This window comes from Lacerta agilis, chromosome 6, assembly GCF_009819535.1.
Source record: "Lacerta agilis isolate rLacAgi1 chromosome 6, rLacAgi1.pri, whole genome shotgun sequence".
Classification (NCBI taxonomy): domain Eukaryota; kingdom Metazoa; phylum Chordata; class Lepidosauria; order Squamata; family Lacertidae; genus Lacerta; species Lacerta agilis.
In genome coordinates, this window is record NC_046317.1 from 49,263,956 (window position 1) to 49,282,032 (window position 18,077).

The 18,077-nt window shown below is 43.9% G+C and overlaps 1 protein-coding gene across 1 annotated transcript; it reads left to right on the forward strand.

Moving 5' to 3' along the window:
• The first annotated feature begins 5,258 nt into the window (after window positions 1–5,258).
• LOC117048561 (armadillo repeat-containing protein 12-like) lies at window positions 5,259–16,841 on the forward strand. Its single transcript, XM_033152539.1, has 6 exons — window positions 5,259–5,621; window positions 7,224–7,381; window positions 8,839–8,973; window positions 11,995–12,157; window positions 13,168–13,250; window positions 16,048–16,841. The coding sequence occupies exons 1-6, from the start codon at window positions 5,480–5,482 to the stop codon at window positions 16,687–16,689; spliced, it is 1,323 nt and encodes a 440-aa protein (XP_033008430.1). The 5' UTR covers window positions 5,259–5,479; the 3' UTR covers window positions 16,690–16,841.
• Window positions 16,842–18,077: the final 1,236 nt, after the last annotated feature.

The window sequence follows — 18,077 nt, forward strand, 5'->3', positions numbered from 1 at the left end:
AATTATTTCTAAATTTGCAGCTGTACCTATAAATTAGCATATGCAAACCAGTGTGGTCCCCCTAAACACACAAACATACACACACACACCTGACAAGAACCTTAACGATGGAGGCATAAAGAAAGGGGTAGAAATGAAAGGACACATACCATCCTGCCTTAGACAACCTTTGATCAAACGTCACAACAGATTTCAAGGCATGACAGAGTACAATAAGGAAGATTATCATTTCACGTGAAGGTCTGCAATGGTAATATGATGACAGGTACATTAAAATAGAAAAAAAAGCATCATCTAACGTGTGGATTTGGCTACGTGCAAGCAGAATTTTATGGGCAGAGGCTATTTTTATCCCCAGTAAGATGTTTTGGGGTCAGGAAGGGTCAAGTTGCAGAGGTCACAGAGTTGTGTTGGCTGGCATGGTCCGAATCACTCTGCTCCTTAGCTCCAACACAATTCCCTGCAAAGCAGGTAATCATGACCAAGGTCTTGTGCAGGGGTCAGCAACCTTTTTCAGCCGTGGGCCGGTCCACCGTCCCTCAGACCACGTGGTGGGCCGGACTATATTTTGAAAAAAAATAATGAACCAATTCCTATGCCCCACAAATAACCCAGAGATACATTTTAAATAAAAGGACACATTCTACTCATGTAAAAACACGCTGATTCCCGGGCCGGATTGAGAAGGTGATTGGGCTGGATCTGGCCCCTGGGCCTTAGGTTGCCTACCCCTGGTCTTGTGCATATCTGCAGTTGCTCTTGAGGGCCACTTCACATGTTACACTTTCCTGGTAAAGAAAACACTTTGGCATGGGAGGAAGTGGGAACCCTGTGTGTGGACTGCCAGATTTCCTACAGCTTTTGAGGATGGCTTGCCATGTGAATAGTTTCCATCACAGGAGTGTTCCAGCAAGACCATTCTAAAAACATTGAGCAAAGGTTGGGGGGGGGGGGGTTAAATGAGTCTGCTTCTGAGAAAGCTTCAAAATATGTGGGTCTTTCCTGCTGATGGTCTCAAAGTGTGGTTCCCAAGCTTTCAGTCAGGTCAGAAGGCCTGCATCTAAAAAACTGAGTCTTGCAATGTCAGCAAATATAATTTGTAAATGGTTAGATACATGTCTATTTCATTGCCAAGAACGGTTTCTGGGAAAACCTTGGAAGCTAAGTGCACAACATAACTTGAGAATGAGATGACTATTCTGTAAATGAGATCTGCAACAAAATGGTGCAGTGCGAAATGCTGCTGTCCAAGATGCTAGCTGCTCCACTGTTCCCCTCCCTTATTTTTTCATCCCCACCCCAACAGTCAGGCTGCGTACACATGACATCTTATTCTAGAATCAGCGGAGGCTTGGTTTTTTCCTACGTAAATCTGCACACCATCTAGATTTTCTCCTTCTTTTTGCCCCTGAAAAGTGCTTCTTGAGAATCTGGTTTCGTTCCAAATATAAAAGCTCATTGTAGATTGATTTGGCATTACTCTGCACTGTGCCCATTTGAAAACAGATGTAGGCAGTTCCGGCTACCCACCCAATGATGCTGAGGGTGGGCATATACCAAGATCGTAATCACCGCTTCCTTCTCCATTCACCTGGGGCGTGTACAGGGAGGAAAAGGTGTGGATGACCTAATCAAGGGGGAAGTTTTCAAACATTTATCAAACAACCACACCCGCCCTTGTGGGCAGGCAGGATCAGAATCAATCTAGATTGAAAGCAGCATGATAACGACAAGCATGAACTATTCCAGAATGATAAAAACTACTTTTGTGCTACCAACGGTTTAATGTGTACGCTGTCTCAGTCAGCATTCCATGACCACTGAGCATGTTCAGTTCTCATTAAGCTGTTTTTGGCATCCCATCATTCCTTAAAGATACTTCTGTAAGCCTTGGGGTTCCTCTGGGTCTGTTGATAGAACCTCTAACCTGTGCACAGCTGCTGCCATTTTGTCTACAAAGCAATGGTTTCCATAGCCTGAACATAAGAAAGAGAGCGAATCATTCTATTTTATTTTGGCAGGTTGCGTTACCCCATATATTCCCACTTGACTGCTTCAATATGCAGAACCGGCCATGTTACAGGTGCCACATAATATTCATTCCACACTTCTCAGAAAATTTTTGTGTGTGGGGGGGGATCACCTAAACTTTGGAACTCACTGCCTATTGACATCAGGCAGACACCTTTGCTGTCTTATTTAAGCACCTGCTTAAAACATTGTTATTTAGGCAAGCATATCAAGACATGTTAAAGTTACCTGTGTTTTATCACTTTTTAGCTACCGTTGATTTTAATTACCTTTGAACGTTTTAAAATACCCGTATTTTAATCGCGAACTTTTAGGTTTTATTTTATATTCTCTTAAGCCACTTAGAGATTTTTCTGGCAATCAAGCGGTATAGACATTTTGTTAAATGAATAAATCAACCTACTATTTTATCCCATTCTGTTCTAAGTTCTGTGTTTCCGTTCTCATAGAAGGAGGCTCTCCACCACCACCTGCCCTACTGCCGTGGTCTTGGGGTTGTTGCTTTCTACTTCCTTTAGAGCTTTGAGGTTCAGAGGATGCCAACCAGAGGGGCAACTCATGAAATAAACAGCGGATCTAAAATAACAAAAGGGAAGTGGTTTTAACGTGAGTGCAGCAATTTCTCATCCTTTCCTGCCCATTGCCAGTAGCAGATGTGAGGTTAGATGGGCAGTTGCTGTGATACAATTGACTTGATGGCATAGTTTTACAAAGTCGGACAAGTAAAAGAAAAGCCACAGAGATGGGTACTTGAGGAGGAAAGGGCAAAAGAAGATCTTGTGAGTGGGAGGCTACAGCCTTTGCTACAGCCTGCCGAAGATGCAGTAGGTGAAGAGTTCCCATATCAGTGTGGGGTTTCTCTTAGGAACAGAAGTCCTGAATACATTTGCAGCTGATCCTTGTATGTACCAAGGTTTCAAAACATGCTAGTCCACTGCACATCTACGGAGCTGTGAAGAATGACCCGAAATCCAGTGCAGACTACACAACCCCTGCACACTTGGCTTCCCACAGTGAATGCAAGGGGAATGCTACAGCCTCCAGCAAAGCAAAAGTAACACTCACTGTGCAGAGAAATGTCTAGAGAATATTTGAATAAAGAAGAAAGGAAGCAAGACGAGTTTGGAACCTGAGTAACATTCTTCACCCACAACATCTCCTTTCTGACTCACCAGGATACAGCATACAGAAGTGTTACATTCTTCAGTCTGGTCTCTGGGGAGCCCCAGGCCATCTCAGGGGTTTTGCTGCCCTCTTCTGGGGCCTGCCAGAGGTTCTTCAAGGAGTCCCAGGAGCAAGGCTGATGCCTCCTTCCACCTCTAAGAGCCCTGACCCAAGCACTCCCAATGCCTGTAAAATTGCTTCCAAGCAATAGGCTGGCTGTGAGTCCTAGGTTGCAGAGGATACACCTCTGTTTGTTATGGTCAAGTCTGGTCTACAGATCAGGAACCATGAGAAGGGAAACCATAAAGTTGCCCACTGAGGTGACTGAGCATGCCCACAGCTCACCTAGTCACGGTCTTGGTGAGAGGCATTCTATTTATATTTAAATAATATTAATTATTTCTAAATTTGCATATCTGGACCGTCTCTTTGTCCTTTTTGAGGAGATGCATTTCTTCTCTCGCTGGCAATATGTAAGTGGCCACCCAACTGAGTAAGTTTGCTTAGGATTGTTCTGCACAAGTGTATTTTTGATGCAGTGCATATTTTATTTCTGGGAAAGCATAGCAAGTTCATGCATATTCCCTAGCATGTGGCCTCCAGAAAGTTGCATATGAGGAAATGTGTCCCCCAGGCTGACCTCTGCTCTAGGTAGTTATGTTGTTAGAAGGAAATCGATGGATGAACCTAAGGAGGACCGATGATGGGAGAGATCGCGGTTGGGAGAGGTTGTGGAAAAATGGTTATAAGTTTACTGCATGTACAGCGTTGAGAGGGAATATGATGAAAATGATGGATAGATGGTATTTAACTCTAGTGAAACTTGCAAAAACGTATCATACACCAGATAATAAATGTTGGAAGTGCAGATAGAAAGAAGGAACCTTTTATCATATGTGGTGGACGTGTCCCAAGATACAGGACTTCTGGGAAAGGATTTAGAATGAAATGAAAAAAGTGTTGAAAAACACTTATATTAAGAAACCAGAAGCCTTTCTATTGGGAATTATAGGGGAAGAAATCCCCCCAAAAGATGTTATTTTCTTTCTGTATGCCACAACAGCAGCAAGAATATTAATTGCCAAGAATTGGAAAAGCCAAGATATTCCCACGGTAGAAGAATGGCAAATGATGATGATGGACTTTATGGAACTTGCCGACCTGACAGCGAGACTACGTGACCAAGGAGAAGAATCGGTGCAGGAAGAGTGGAAGAAATTTAGATGTTGTTCGAAAAAATATTGTTTTATTTAAATTTATATACCCTTAGGGAGTTCGTTATAGGTCTTCGGTAATGAAAGGAATTATATAAAATAGAGAGATAAGATAAAATAATAGGAGATGACTGTATGTATATGGAACTGCCAACAAAGTTTGACAATGAAATCCAGAAGGAGGAGATCCAGGGGCAGTCACCTATAAGATGTGAGAGGAATTATGTTAGGATTATATAAGATTTTTTTTGTTCTTTAATGTGTTGTATTTGTATTTGTGTTTGTTACAATGTGTTGGTATTATTTTTTGTAAAATGAATAAAAATTATTATTATTATTATTATTATTATTATTATTATTATTTAAAAAAGGAGGACCGATGAAACAGATGTGCCCTTTCCAGGCTTCTCTGTTGCCTTTTCAGGGTAAAAAAAAGGGAAAAAGGGGGGGGGTTCTTAAATTAGGACCCGTATTAGGAAGTTGCCTGGAACCAAGTCAATGTGTTTGTCTCTGTAGCTCACTATTATCTTTTCTGACTGGCAGTTGCCCTCCAGGGTCCCAAGTAGAAGTCTTTGACTTCCCACCTCAGGGATGGGGAACCTTTGGCCCTCCAGATGTGGTTGGATTCCAGCTCCCATCAGCTCTAGCCAACATGGCCAATAGTTAGGGGTGATGGGCATTATAATAACACCTGGAAGGCATCAGGTTCTTTGTAGTAGCTGATTCTTCTAAGATGAAATACCAGGGATTGAATTGGGGGATTTTGTCACGCAAAGCACTTACTCTTCCACAGAACTATAATCCCTTCCTGTATTTTACTGTTTGAGATTACATTGAGAAGTAGTCTGTCAGCTTCTCATGATGTTTTAATAACATCAGCGAGTGGGGAGGGAGGACTCAGAAGTCTTACCTCTCATGTCCTGTGATGATGATGTGCCACAGTTGTTATGGTGGACTCAGGTGACATCACAAACCATGTAATGAGCAGTCAAGTATTTCCATAGGTGGTTGTGTTGGTGGGTGGCTGGTGGCCAGAACTCAGTCAGATTCCCTAGTAAGCTCAAGGCAGGATGAAGAAATACTACGATCTGGTAACTAAAAAAAATGTGTTAACTGCAGCTACAGGAGCCACAGCCATCTATCTGGTGTCCAAGACTCTCCTATCAATGTTCAGAAGTCCCCCCTACAACCCGGATCAAATGAATTTTACCAGTGAGTCATATGGGATATAGGGAGATGATGAAGCATTCTCACGCCACATGTTTGTTGTTGTTTGTTGTTGTTCCAGAAGGGTCATGGCCATATAGCACATCATCCATCCATCCAGCACGTTCATTCTGTTTATGAGAGACCTAATAAAACAAATTATCTATGTGCCATGCAGATAAAAAAAAAGAAGAGAATAAAACATAATGATAAAACCAACTAAAATAAAAGAGCAATAAGTTTAAGAGCGATCCAGGTGGAATCTACACACACATTTTATTTTTTTTTTTATAAGAATTTATTGGCATTTTTCCAAACAACATATACCCTCACCCACACCCACAAATACAAAACACACACATTTTAAAAAAAAAGCTGTGAAAATGCTTTTTGAAAAATAAATTGAATTTGGCATAGCTCACTGTCGCCATCTAGTGTCACATTTACAGCACATTTAAAACGTTTTATTTGCAGCTGTATAGCTGAGTCCCCAGTGTAAAAAGAAGTATTCAGCACAGTAAAATGCAATATACAGCACATAACTAAAACAACCATCACATATCTACATTAGAACCACCAATTGAATAGCAGGGGCTTAAAACGAAATCTGATAAACTCAGGTCTGGGAGAGGAAAGTGTTAACCAGGCACCAAAGAGACAGCAATGTGGACACCAGGCATGCTTCCCTAGGGAGAACATATCCTAGGCCCCAGGGAGAGCATTCTAGTGTCTGGCGGCACTACCTCTAGTGACCACCCTCCAAGCTTCAGATTGAAAGGGCACACAGAGAAGGATGTTTGTAGATTACCTTAGGGTTTGGGTTTGGGTTTGGGTTTGGGCGGGTAAATATAGAAGGTACTGAAGTCCCAACACGTGTCATTGTCCAGGAACTAATCATACATTTCCTTCATCATTGACTCTTCACTCTGGTTGTTGTGTGGTTAATGATGGCACTTTTTGTCTTTCTGTAACTCTATTTCCTGACAGGTAATCATATTAGTGTGCGGCAGCAGGGTGTAGGGAAAAAAAATGTGGTCCCTCAAACTAATAAGCCTACTATGGCATAGGTTTCAGTGCACTGCAGTCTGCTACTTCAGATTCATGAAGAGTTTCCCCAAGTTAGTTAGGTAGCTACACACAGAAAGTAACACTGGCACTGGCACCCATACACATCTAGGTTTCTTCAGAACAGCTGCTTGAGGCATCACACATGACTTTTGTGTAACAGCCTGCCTGCTCTATGTAGATTTGCAGGAGGGACTGGTGGTATCAGCACAGGGAACCCCCATGCCAATTGGATAATCCAATGCCCCTTGAGATGTTGTTGGGCTCCCAACTCCTAGCAACTCCAGCCAGAATGGCTAATGGTTGGGGGTGATGATGACAGTGGTGATTTATCAAATTTTTATAATAATGGTTGGGGATGATGGAGTTTTCAGTCTAACAACACCTGGAGGGCTGTAGGTTCCCCATACATGCTTTATGAGGTATTGAAATGTCCACAGAAGCTTCCTGTCACTTCTGTTGCACTGATGCAGAAACGCAGGAAGTTCTGGATCAAAAACGTCCGCAAGTTGTCCTAATTCACCTCTGGTTTATTGCTTCTAGATCTAGCCATTGAGTATTATCCAGTTGCATCTGCAAGAGCAAACGTTCCTGGAGAGCTCAGGAGACTCCTGCTGTCTCTCAGCCCAAACCTAGATGACAACTCCAAGAGGACAACGCTTCATACCATCACTCAGTGTATCTATCTGAAGGAATCAGAGGTGAAAGTCAAAAGTTACAGGGCACAGATGCAACATGCAATATCAAGCCTGAATAGTGCAGTTGGCTCCTGTTCAGCATTACCATATTCCTTTAGTGATAAATGTGGCTTCATCCCCAGCATCTTTCAAGCCAAACATTCTCACTGGTGTGGATTTAAGGTGCCACCTTGCACTGAGAAAAACTAGGCGGGAGTTTCAGCAGAAGCTGAAAGCTGAATACATGACACAGATTGTGAAGGCTGTGAATCTATAGCTGAGCTGGCCCTACTTGAGAGTATCAGTCTCTGGTTGGAGAGGTATTTTAGAGTTAATCTCCCCTGACTGTTTGCCTCTTGCTCTGCTGTGGAAATCCTATTTGGTCCAGCATGGCTTTGTAGATTCAGAAAGCCTACAGGTAGGCTGACAGGACTCACCATTTGGGGAGGGTCCCACCCCTAATATTAGCTAATATTAATTCTGTGGTTTTTGTTTGTTTGTTTTTTAAAAAGCAACAGCAAGGTAGCTTGAGCCTTGCAAGTGAAAATACAGCTTCCCCATTGTGGACTGTGGAATATTACCGAGCCCACTGTGCCTATGGAACCCTTGACCAGCAAGAGGAGCTCTGTTCATGTGTGGAGCTCAAATTGAGCAGCTGATGGGGTGCATTTTTTAAAAAAAGAAAACACTCTGTCTCTGCTTCAGTGTACCTTCTGTGCATTATTTTTAGTGAATCAAAAGTGGATAAGATATTCCAAAATATAATGCTGGCCCCAAAAGGCACATTGTCACCTTAATACATATTTAACTCCAGGTACATAGGGAATAGCTACCCACAGCAAAATAGGAATATTCCTGGGACCAATGGGAAGCCAGAGTATAACTTCTGAGCACATAAGAGTCCTTTGCAGTAACCACGTTCCTTCTACCTTTCTCTAGGAAAGTTACATGCTAAGCACCAATGTGCATATTATAGCTCCAATGACACTTCATGAGTAGATAATAGCAACTGAGGGGGGAGTACTTAACCCTTTCCCCCCTGCCACTGCCCTGCTTCAAATTGCCCTCCCCACTTGCTTTTCTCCCTGTCTAGTTTCAAATTGGTGCTTGCCAATGCATTGGCGCTGCCAGTCAGAGGTATCTGCCCATGATTAGATTCCATGTCCCAGCGGAATAACTGTTCTTTCCATTTTGAATCTTAAGAGATCATAGGCTGTTTCAGAAAGTGGGCTGGTAAACACTTGGGTTAAGCCATAAGTGCCACAATATCTGAAATCCCATTGTGAAATCTAGCCCAGGGTTAAGTGCTGATGAAAATTCATTACATCTCTTGCCAGTTACACCACCTCCTAGACTGAACCGTCAAGTTCAGCATCTTGGCAACAAGGTGCTGTGTGAACATGAAATGCACAGAGCACTCTAATTCAGGTGGCCTCAATTCGGGCTTATTCCCATCTGATGATCTGCTTCTTGCTTTCTAGGCAAATGCCTGCACCAACGATGACATTAGATTGGTGGCATTATTCCTGGATGACGGAGACAAAGCCGTCAAAACAGAGGCACTGCATGCCCTCAAAGCTTTCACGGCCGTCTGGAGGTTCAAAATCAAAATCCAGGTAACCACTTAAGGAAACTGTGTTAAAAAAACACCTCTCGTGTGTCTCAAGTTCTTACTCTAGATCATTTCTAGAAGGCTTCATTTATTAGCAATGCAGGAAAACAGCTTTTAAGGTTTTCTCAACTGCCATGCACTCCATATGCCGTTCTTCCTCAGCATACTTTTAATATTAATTTGGTCTGTTTCATTTCTGCCGCTGATTTTATGTCGATTGTTCATATGTTTTGCCTATTTTCATTTTACTGTTTTAAAATTCTTTTTTGTAAGCTGCCTTTCAGATTTTCAAGGGAAATACCTATAAGAAATAAAATAAACAAAGACTGGGAGCAAGAAGGTTCAGTGCCCTGCCTCTGTAAGGCAGAAGCATAAGAATATAAGAGTAGTCCTGCTGGCTCAGGAAACTGACCCATCTGGTCCAGCATCCTGTTCTCAGAGAGGCCGACCAGATGCCTGTGGCAAACCATTAAGCAGGACCTGAGCTCAAGAACTCTTCCTTTTTTTGGTTTCCAGCAACTGGTATTCAGAAACATTACTGCCTCCACACTGGAGGCAATGTCCAGCTCTCATGGCTACTAGCCATTGATAACCTTATCCTCTGCAGATTTGTCCAATGCTCTTCTAAAGGCAATTAAGTTGGTGGCTGCCACTGCCTCCGTTGGCAAAATAGTTTTGCCTTTGCATGGAAGGGACTTATATATTAGGAAAATGGCACAGGGAAAGGGTTAAACCCTCCACCCCCAGCACTGCAGCCCCAATCAAAATCTTAACACCCTCCACAGCTGCTTTTTACATTAAAAAAAAGAGGGTTCCTGTTCATGGATCTCCCTTATCATGTTTCATTTGGAGTTGCCCGCAGGAAGTACATGAAATTAGTCAATTCTGCCTCGGCCACCAATGGAGGAAGGACCATAGCTCAGCAGCAGAGCACCCTCCTTGCAGGCAGAAGGTCCCAGGTTCAATCCCCGGGGACCCAAAGTCAGACTGGAAGACACTCCTTGTCTGAAACACTGGAGAGCTGTTGCCAGTCAGTGTAGACAGTATTGAGCTGGATGGGCCAGTGAGTCTGACTCAGTATAAAGCAGCTTTCCTGCATTCCCTATCAGTGGTGGACTTTGGGCTTTACAATCTCAGTGGTGCCTTGTGCAACACCAAAATTTGGCACCCACCCATTGTTCGTCATTGTTGCAGCGCCTCCTGCAGTCAAACTGGTTGTGCTCCCCTAATCCACCTCTGTCCCTATGTTTGCATGGAACTTTGGATTGTAGCAGATGACATGATGTTCGGCTGCACAAACAACTCTTTCTGCTTCCGTAAACCCAGTGATTGGCTGGTATGCAATTTAGTTTTTACTCAGAATAAACTTTGTCATGCTCATATCAGTGGGTCTACCCTGAGTAAAACTTAGCTGAATCCCACCCATGATTTTTAGTGAATCAAAACTGGATTAGTCTCACCAATGTTTGGCATCTTGTGCCCCAACGGAGCACTGCTTTTGCCCCGTGCATGTTAGAACTACAAGGGCACTTTAAAAAAGCAATTCCACCTGTCACCACCAGAGGACACCTTACCCACTGAACATAAGACACTGCTTTGTGTTTTGTCCTTGTTTTCATTCACATTAAAAAATAATTCGTGTTTTTTTTAAGTATTTTTTATCAAAGACTTTCTTGATTTACAAAGGCAGTGCAATGTCTCTCTTATATTTTTCCCATGTAACATTTTTACAAATCAATTTCATTTGTTGAGACATTAGTGTAATTTTTTCGTTTTGAATGGGCAGAGTCTTTGCAACGGGCTGAGGTTGTCCTCAGCTGCAGCCAGAATTGAAACCCGAATTCTGGGCCAGGGGAAGCCAAAGGCTTTGTTCAGAACAAACAATAGGGATCTGGAGCATTTTGACTTCCTTTACGTAATCCGTTCTGCCTGTAGTGTTTAATTTCTTGCAGAATGTGAAACATTTCACAAGGACTAGGCTGGCAGAGCGTGAGGAAGGAAGGGAATGGAAGCTGGTGGAGTGAAACATTAACCGTGCTAGACCATAATGACTGGAAACTAAAGCTGCAATGCTAGACACACTAACTTGGGAGTAAGCCCTCTAAATTCAGTGGACCTTACTTCTGGGTAGACATGCATAGGTTGCTTGGGACCTGGTAATCCCCACTCAGCAGGGAAGCTCACTGGGTGACCTTGGGCCAGACCATATCTCTCAGCTGAACCAACCTCGCAGGGCTGTTGTGAGGATAAACTGAAAGGGGAGAACCTATCGCTCCTCAGAGGAAAGGCGGAATAGAAATGTACTCAAAATAAAACAAAAGTAAATAAATGCATAAAAATACATAATTTATTTAATTTATTTAATTTAATTAAAGCATCTCTGCCAGTACCTACAGCATTTGCACCAAAATGTGCAACATGTACCAGCCTGATAATCAAGAAGTGAGAAGCTCTTGAGGCTCACATCTCCCAGAAGGCAACACCCCTTGACCTCGAATACTAAAAATATAGAATGAGCTGTGATGACCAATGATTCAGTTGGTTAGAGCGTGATACTGATCATGCCAAGGTGACAGGTTTGATCCCGGTAAGGGGCAGCTGCATATTCCTGCATTGCAGCGGGTTGGACTAGATGACCCTCTGGATCCCTTCCAACTATGATTCTATGATAATCAGTGGCAAAAGCAAATACATGCTGTGGGTACTCTGAGTCACTCTTTATTCTGCTCCTTACCACGATTCTGGACAGAAGCTGAAAAACAGGTACAGGGGGTGAAGTCTGGTCTGGATGATACCCTGATATGATATTCATCATAGCCATAAAAGGACTATTTACACTTCCCCTTGGATTGCTAGGAGGCGGTGCCTCTGGGAACCCTCTCGGCAGAATGAGCCGGCGGCCTGAAATGCTGCGACAAAGACTTAATGCCTTTTGAAGCACTCGTTGCCATCTGTAGGGTGCAATACTGCTGAAGGGCAGAGTGTGAGTCTTTAAAATAAAATGCTGGTCTGTTTTCTGATGCAGGAATACGTTCCCAAGATTATTGAGCTGGTGACCAGCTCCTGGGATCCCACGCTTCAGGTTGCTGGGTTGAGGCTGCTGAACGGATTGAATATTCCAGACAACACCCACACTCTCCTGAGAGGGATGCTGCCGAACTTCCTGGAAATCCTTCTCATGGCAAACACTTGGCCAAGGTACAAAAACCACAGGCAGGTACCTTCTCTTCCTCCTCAGGTACAGCGTTAGCCTGGAGCTGGGAAGTAGTACAACTTCATGCTCTAGTTGTTCCTAGAAAGAAATGCTGATGACTAGTATTTCACCTTTTTGCTAAATGAACCTTTTATTTATTACATGTGGGGTCTGCAACAAAATGTTGCAGCCTGGAGTGCTCCTGCTTGGAGTTCCAGTCACTACATCCCATTTCAGTCTCCCTGCACTCTGGTTCCCCTCACCCACAGGCAGTCTGTTCTGTGGCCATTGAGTATGTTCAGTCCCCACTGGGAGTTTTGTGGACCCCTCCCCTCAGGATGTTTTTCTGTATATTATTTTTGTATTTCTGCAAACTATGGGGACTTCTGCCACACACACCCAAGGCTGCTGATACCTCCCTCTTGTTCCTGAATGGTGCTTTCTTGGCTACATAACTGATGGCACTCACAGCCTGAACATCAGAAGCAGAGTGAGAAACAGGATCTATGCCCTGACCTTTGATCAAATTATCAGTGTGGCTTTGGAGAGCAGTCGCCAGCTCAAGTAGAAAGCACTGGAGAAACCAGTGGTCTGGTTCAGTCTATAAAGTAACTTTGCACATTCATATTTTTGTCTGAAACATTTCAGTATGCTCTCTCCACGGTTTGTGTTACCCGAGTCCTCCAGTAAGTCCAGGCTACCTGATCATCTGAGGAGGGAAAGATCAATCTATTCTCAACTCTGAACTTACAGCCTCAATTTTTTATTCTTCCTCAGAAACCCAAATCTGTTGAAGAACATGATGTAGCCTGGAAGGTTGCTCCCTGCAGCTGAAAGGAGCAAATGTCATCCTCCTTGCTCAGCGTGGCTCATCTCTTTGCATCAGTTTGCCCCCAACCCCACCACCCAACTAGAAAGCATTAAAAAAAAAAGATTATAATTATTACTTAGCTTGCAAAGGGGGTCCAGTACCCACCAATGTCCGCACACCCTGACATTCTCTCCCGTTTGCTCAGGTGCAGGTTCTCAAGCTTCTTAGCACGCTAGCCCAGAAGGAAGACCTCCTGTACGACATCATGAATTGTCGGGTAAGGACTGCCCTTGTGCCTGCCAGCGTGTGAAAGCTTTGTATTGGGGTGGGGGACAAAGGGTATCAGAAGGACAGAGGTTGGGAAAGGTCAGTGCTTTTTTCTAGAAAAAGAGGCACTGGAACTCACAATGAACACCTCCTTTGTTCTCTTAGAATGGCAATGGCGCCCACCTGAGAGGTGCCAGAACTAAGATCTGGAGAGTTCCGGCTGAAAAAAAAACCGTGGGATATGTGCTCTCGTTCTAGGAATTCATTCAGGCATAGGCATGAGAATACATGTTGCCCAGGGACTGCAACTAAGGAATCAATGCTGGCTCATTTGAAGCCACTTTGCATTCCAATGAACAAGAGCCAGCATCTGAATGAACAGGAGCCAGAATCACATCCTTTGAAGGCGAACACCCTAGCTCACCCAATTTCTGCTCTGCCTGGAAGCAGTCACATCCTTTCATTGTTGCATATTGATATTAGAAGTGTCAATCTTCTAACAGGCATTATAGGTAATTCATTTTCTCAGAACAGGGTTATTTATTCCTTGTGCAGTGGGTGGGACCCATGTGAGACTGGCTTTATGGCCACCAAACCTTTTGCATGCTCCAAACAATCTGGCGGCCGTACGAGACCCCTTTGGCATTATTCAGTTTTGTATGGACTCTGGTGTCTGCGGAGCATGCACATACACAAGTTCCCATAGTGGAGAAATAGGCCACATCTTCTTCTTTCAAATCCTTAACCTCTCATAGGGAGACTTAGTTGAGAGGTTTAAGGAGTGCTGGAGAGCTGAAAGCATGGCTGCTCTGGCCTAAGTAGGAAACAGGGCATGGCAGGAGTTCCTGGAAGCTCCAGCTAGGCTCCTTTAGCCTGCCCAGGTGACTGAAGGATGCAGTTGCAGCACACAGTAGATGGGAGCTATGTCAGCAGAGTGGTCGCTTATGCGTTAACCAAAAGGAGGAAATGTATCACCAATGAAAGCGAACAAGATGACAGGTTTTGCATAAATTTGGCATATGCCAATTTATATGTATAGGTGCAAATTTTAAAATGGTTACAGTACCGTATTTTTCGCTCCATAGAACGCACCGGACCATAGGGCGCACCTCATTTTTAGAGGAGGAAACAAGGGAAAAAATATTTTTCTGGTTTTCCTCCTCTAAAAGCCCTTTTTGTGTTTGTTTTGTTTTTTGAGGATCAGCTAAAAGTTTTGCAGCTTTTTTGTAAAGGGAAAAGCCCTGGCTTTTTTGAGGATCAGCTAAAAGTTTGCAGCTGTTTTTGCAAAGGCAAAAGGCTTTTTTAGGATCAGCTAAAAGTTTTGCAGCTTTTTTTGCAAAGGGGGAAAAGCAAAGCTCCTTTTGCAAAGGGGGAAAAGCAAAGAGGAAAAGCCCCATTTTTATGAGGTTTAACTCACATTTCTGAAAAATCTTAAGGAAAGGGAGCCTTTTCTACAGTTTCCAGACAGATAATCTAATCAGCCAGTCACATGTCGCTGGGGAAACAAACAACCTCCCTCTGCAGCACATTCAACAATGGAGGGCGGGGCTGAAAGGGAGCCGGGACTCTTATCTCTCTCCCGATCTCTTGCTGATCAGCTGCTGAGCGGGGTCCTTTCAACACTCCCCTTTCTCTTTGTAAAATAAAAAGCATGATCCTCTTTTGGCACCTGGGCAATTCAGCTCCAGGGACCACCATTCGCTCCATAAGACGCACAGGCATTTCCCCTTACTTTTTAGGAGGAAAAAAGTGCGTCTTATGGAGCAAAAAATACGGTAATTTAAATGGAAAAACACTACAGTACATGTCACCAGAGCGGGGAAGACTGAACTTGATGACCTGTGCTCATGCTCAGTCTGTGGTCCATGTGCTAACAATTCAAGGGAACTTCCTGCTCTCCCATCATACGGTTCTTTGTCTTTAAACTAGACTTGGATTGGATAGCCCTTTAACCAGAGGATTGTCCTCTATAGAGTAGAACACATGACCACACATCCCATAAATTAGGATCCAATTCTGGAGCAGAAACCCAGGAGGTCTTGGAACCAAGTTCAGGGTTTTAGTTTGGTGGCTCACTCTTTTACCATCACTCACACCTGCCCCCACTGGCACAGAAGTTTCTCTGTTGCCACAGGAGTGTAGGGAGCTGCACCATGCTCAGGAATCTGTGTTCTGGTGCATGTAAAAATATCAGACCCTCTCGGTGGACAAAGGAAATAATGGCATCCTGCTGGTTGCAGCTGCTCCATTTCCTACAGCATCCCCAGTGACAGAGGTTGAGAGTGAGGGTTACTATTGTCATTAACTACTTATTCACAGATCCACATGCATGGATCAGGGTCCTGTATACCTGAAGGAGCATCTCCAACCCCGTCGTACAGCCCGGACACTGAGGTCCAGTGCTGAGGGCCTTCTGGCAGTTCTCTCACTGCAAGAAGCAAAGTTACAGGGAACCAGGCAGAGGGCCTTCTCAGTAGTGGCACCCGCCCTGTGGAATGCCCTCCCATCTGATGTCAAGGAAATAAACAACTATCTGACTTTTAGAAGACATCTGAAGGCAGCCCTGTATGGGGAAGTTTCACATTTTATTATGTGTTTTTTATGTGTTGGAAGCTGCCCAGAGTGGCTGCGCAACACAGCCAGATGGGCGGGGTGTAAATAATAAATAATAATAATAATAATAAAAATAATAAAAATAATAATAATAATAATAATAATTATTATTATTATTATTATTGGGATGAGGAGGAATGAGGGGAAGGAGGATGAGACATTCACTAAAGCCACTTGTGGTGTTTCTCCCCAAGACACCCGCTGAGTTCCTGAGCCTCTTCCAACCATCCCTGCCAGGGAACATGCTCTATGAGATGTTAGTCTTTGTGGAGCGCCTCAGCGAAGGGCGCCTTTCACCGCAGTACCAATCGATGCAGTGGCAGTACGGCGACAACTCCCTTCACGAAACCATCTTTGGCAACAACTCCCGCCTCTCCGACCGCCTGCTTGCTCTCATCATCCACCCAGAGGAGGAGGTGCAGGCTCAGGCCTGCAAGGTCATCCTCAGCCTCCGGCTCAACAGGGAAGAGAGCAAGGTGGTCAGTGCCCCCGCCTTTGGCGCCAACATCAGTGTCCACCCCCTGGAATCAACGAGGATTAGCCAAGTCTCCAACCCCTCTGACCTGAGCAACCAGCCTCTCAGTCCCAACAACGTCCCCTCTGAGCCCACCGGCACCAACGTCTCCTTTGACAGCACCCATGACAACAGCGGGCGTAGTTTCCACACAATCCTAGGCACGGATGAGACTGGACACAGCTTCTATCCCCTTCCAAGAGCTGACCACAGCTTCTACCCCCTTGAGACCGTCAGCAGCCACATTGTTCAGGACCAAAGAGACAACAGCTTCAATATCCCTCCACCTTGCTATTCGGGTGAGAGTGACAACGGTGTTTAAAGGGCCCATTTCTAAAGGAAAGAGAGAATGATAAAAGAGTTGGAGAAAAGAGGACATCACCATTTGTCTCTCCCTATGTAAGGAAAAGGTCCAGGCATGTAAGCATTCAGGATCCTACCTTCTACCTAACAGAGCTTCTATGTGCATTAGAATCTCATTTCCCCAGATCTGGAGTGTACTGATCATTTGCTCATTACCATCTATGTATGGTCTGCTGAACTTTGTTGCTCCAGTTCAAGTTTCAGAGTGCTCAGAAAATCAGGTCCATCTGAATGTCTGCCAGCCTGCACTCACGGTGGTCTCTGAAGGGGTGTCTCTAGAGTTAGGTTAGAAACATTAAGCCCTTGCCAAATAATGGGGAAAGTTGCCTGGAGAGAAAGATCTGGTGTGTAGCTTTTTTTTGTTAATAACCAATGGTCATCACAATACAGTACAATGGTACTTCGGGTTATAGACGCTTCAGGTTACAGACTCCGCTAGCCCAGAAATAGTACCTCAGGTTAAGAACTTTGGTTCAGGATGAGAACAGAAATTGTGCAGTGGCAGAGCGGTGGCAGTGGGAGGCCCCATTAGCTAAAGTGGTACCTCAGGTTAAGAACAGTTTCAGGTTAAGAACGGACCTCTGGAATGAATTAAGTTCTTAACCCAAGGTACCATTGTATGGGCACAAACCACACAACTACAAAACGAAAGACATTGCATGCACCAGACTGGAACAAATCTACAATGTCCAAAATTTAGGAATGTTCCTTCTGGTCAGCATCCCTGGGTTTTGGCACTTGCACTATCCAGAAAGTTTGCCCTTATCTTTCTTGCCACTAATGCAAATAGTGCAGCCTATAGCTGATGCACTTATCAACCTCTGCCAGCAACCATTTAACTTTCAAATCATCTGGTTGACCTTCTAAGGCATTCTGAAAAGGGAGTTAAACTTAGCTCTGGGTGAATCATACAATGGACAATATAAAATATAATGTACTAGATCCTCAATATATATACCTGTATGATCTACATATACAAAGGTGCTCTTTTACAGATTTGTTAGTATATCTCCCAGCCAGATATTCAGTAGGCATTGTTTGAAAACTGAGCTAGGTTAATTCTTGCAAGTACATAGCCCTTTTATGGTCTCTTTTAATTTTACTGTACCAAGTGGCGGATTTACAAATTTTTGTATATTCAAGGTCTTTTTTTTTTTTTTTTCATCTTCGCCAAACACAATATCTCATATCTTGTGGTCAGGAGCACCTGACAATATTACTGCTGGGGAGATCGAATAACTCTGCGTCCGACCTCTACAAGATTTTACTCAGCCTTCCCTTTTCTGCAAATCCAAAAAACAACTTTTGGTTAAGTGTTGTTCCGGCTGCAATGATATTCCCCCCCAG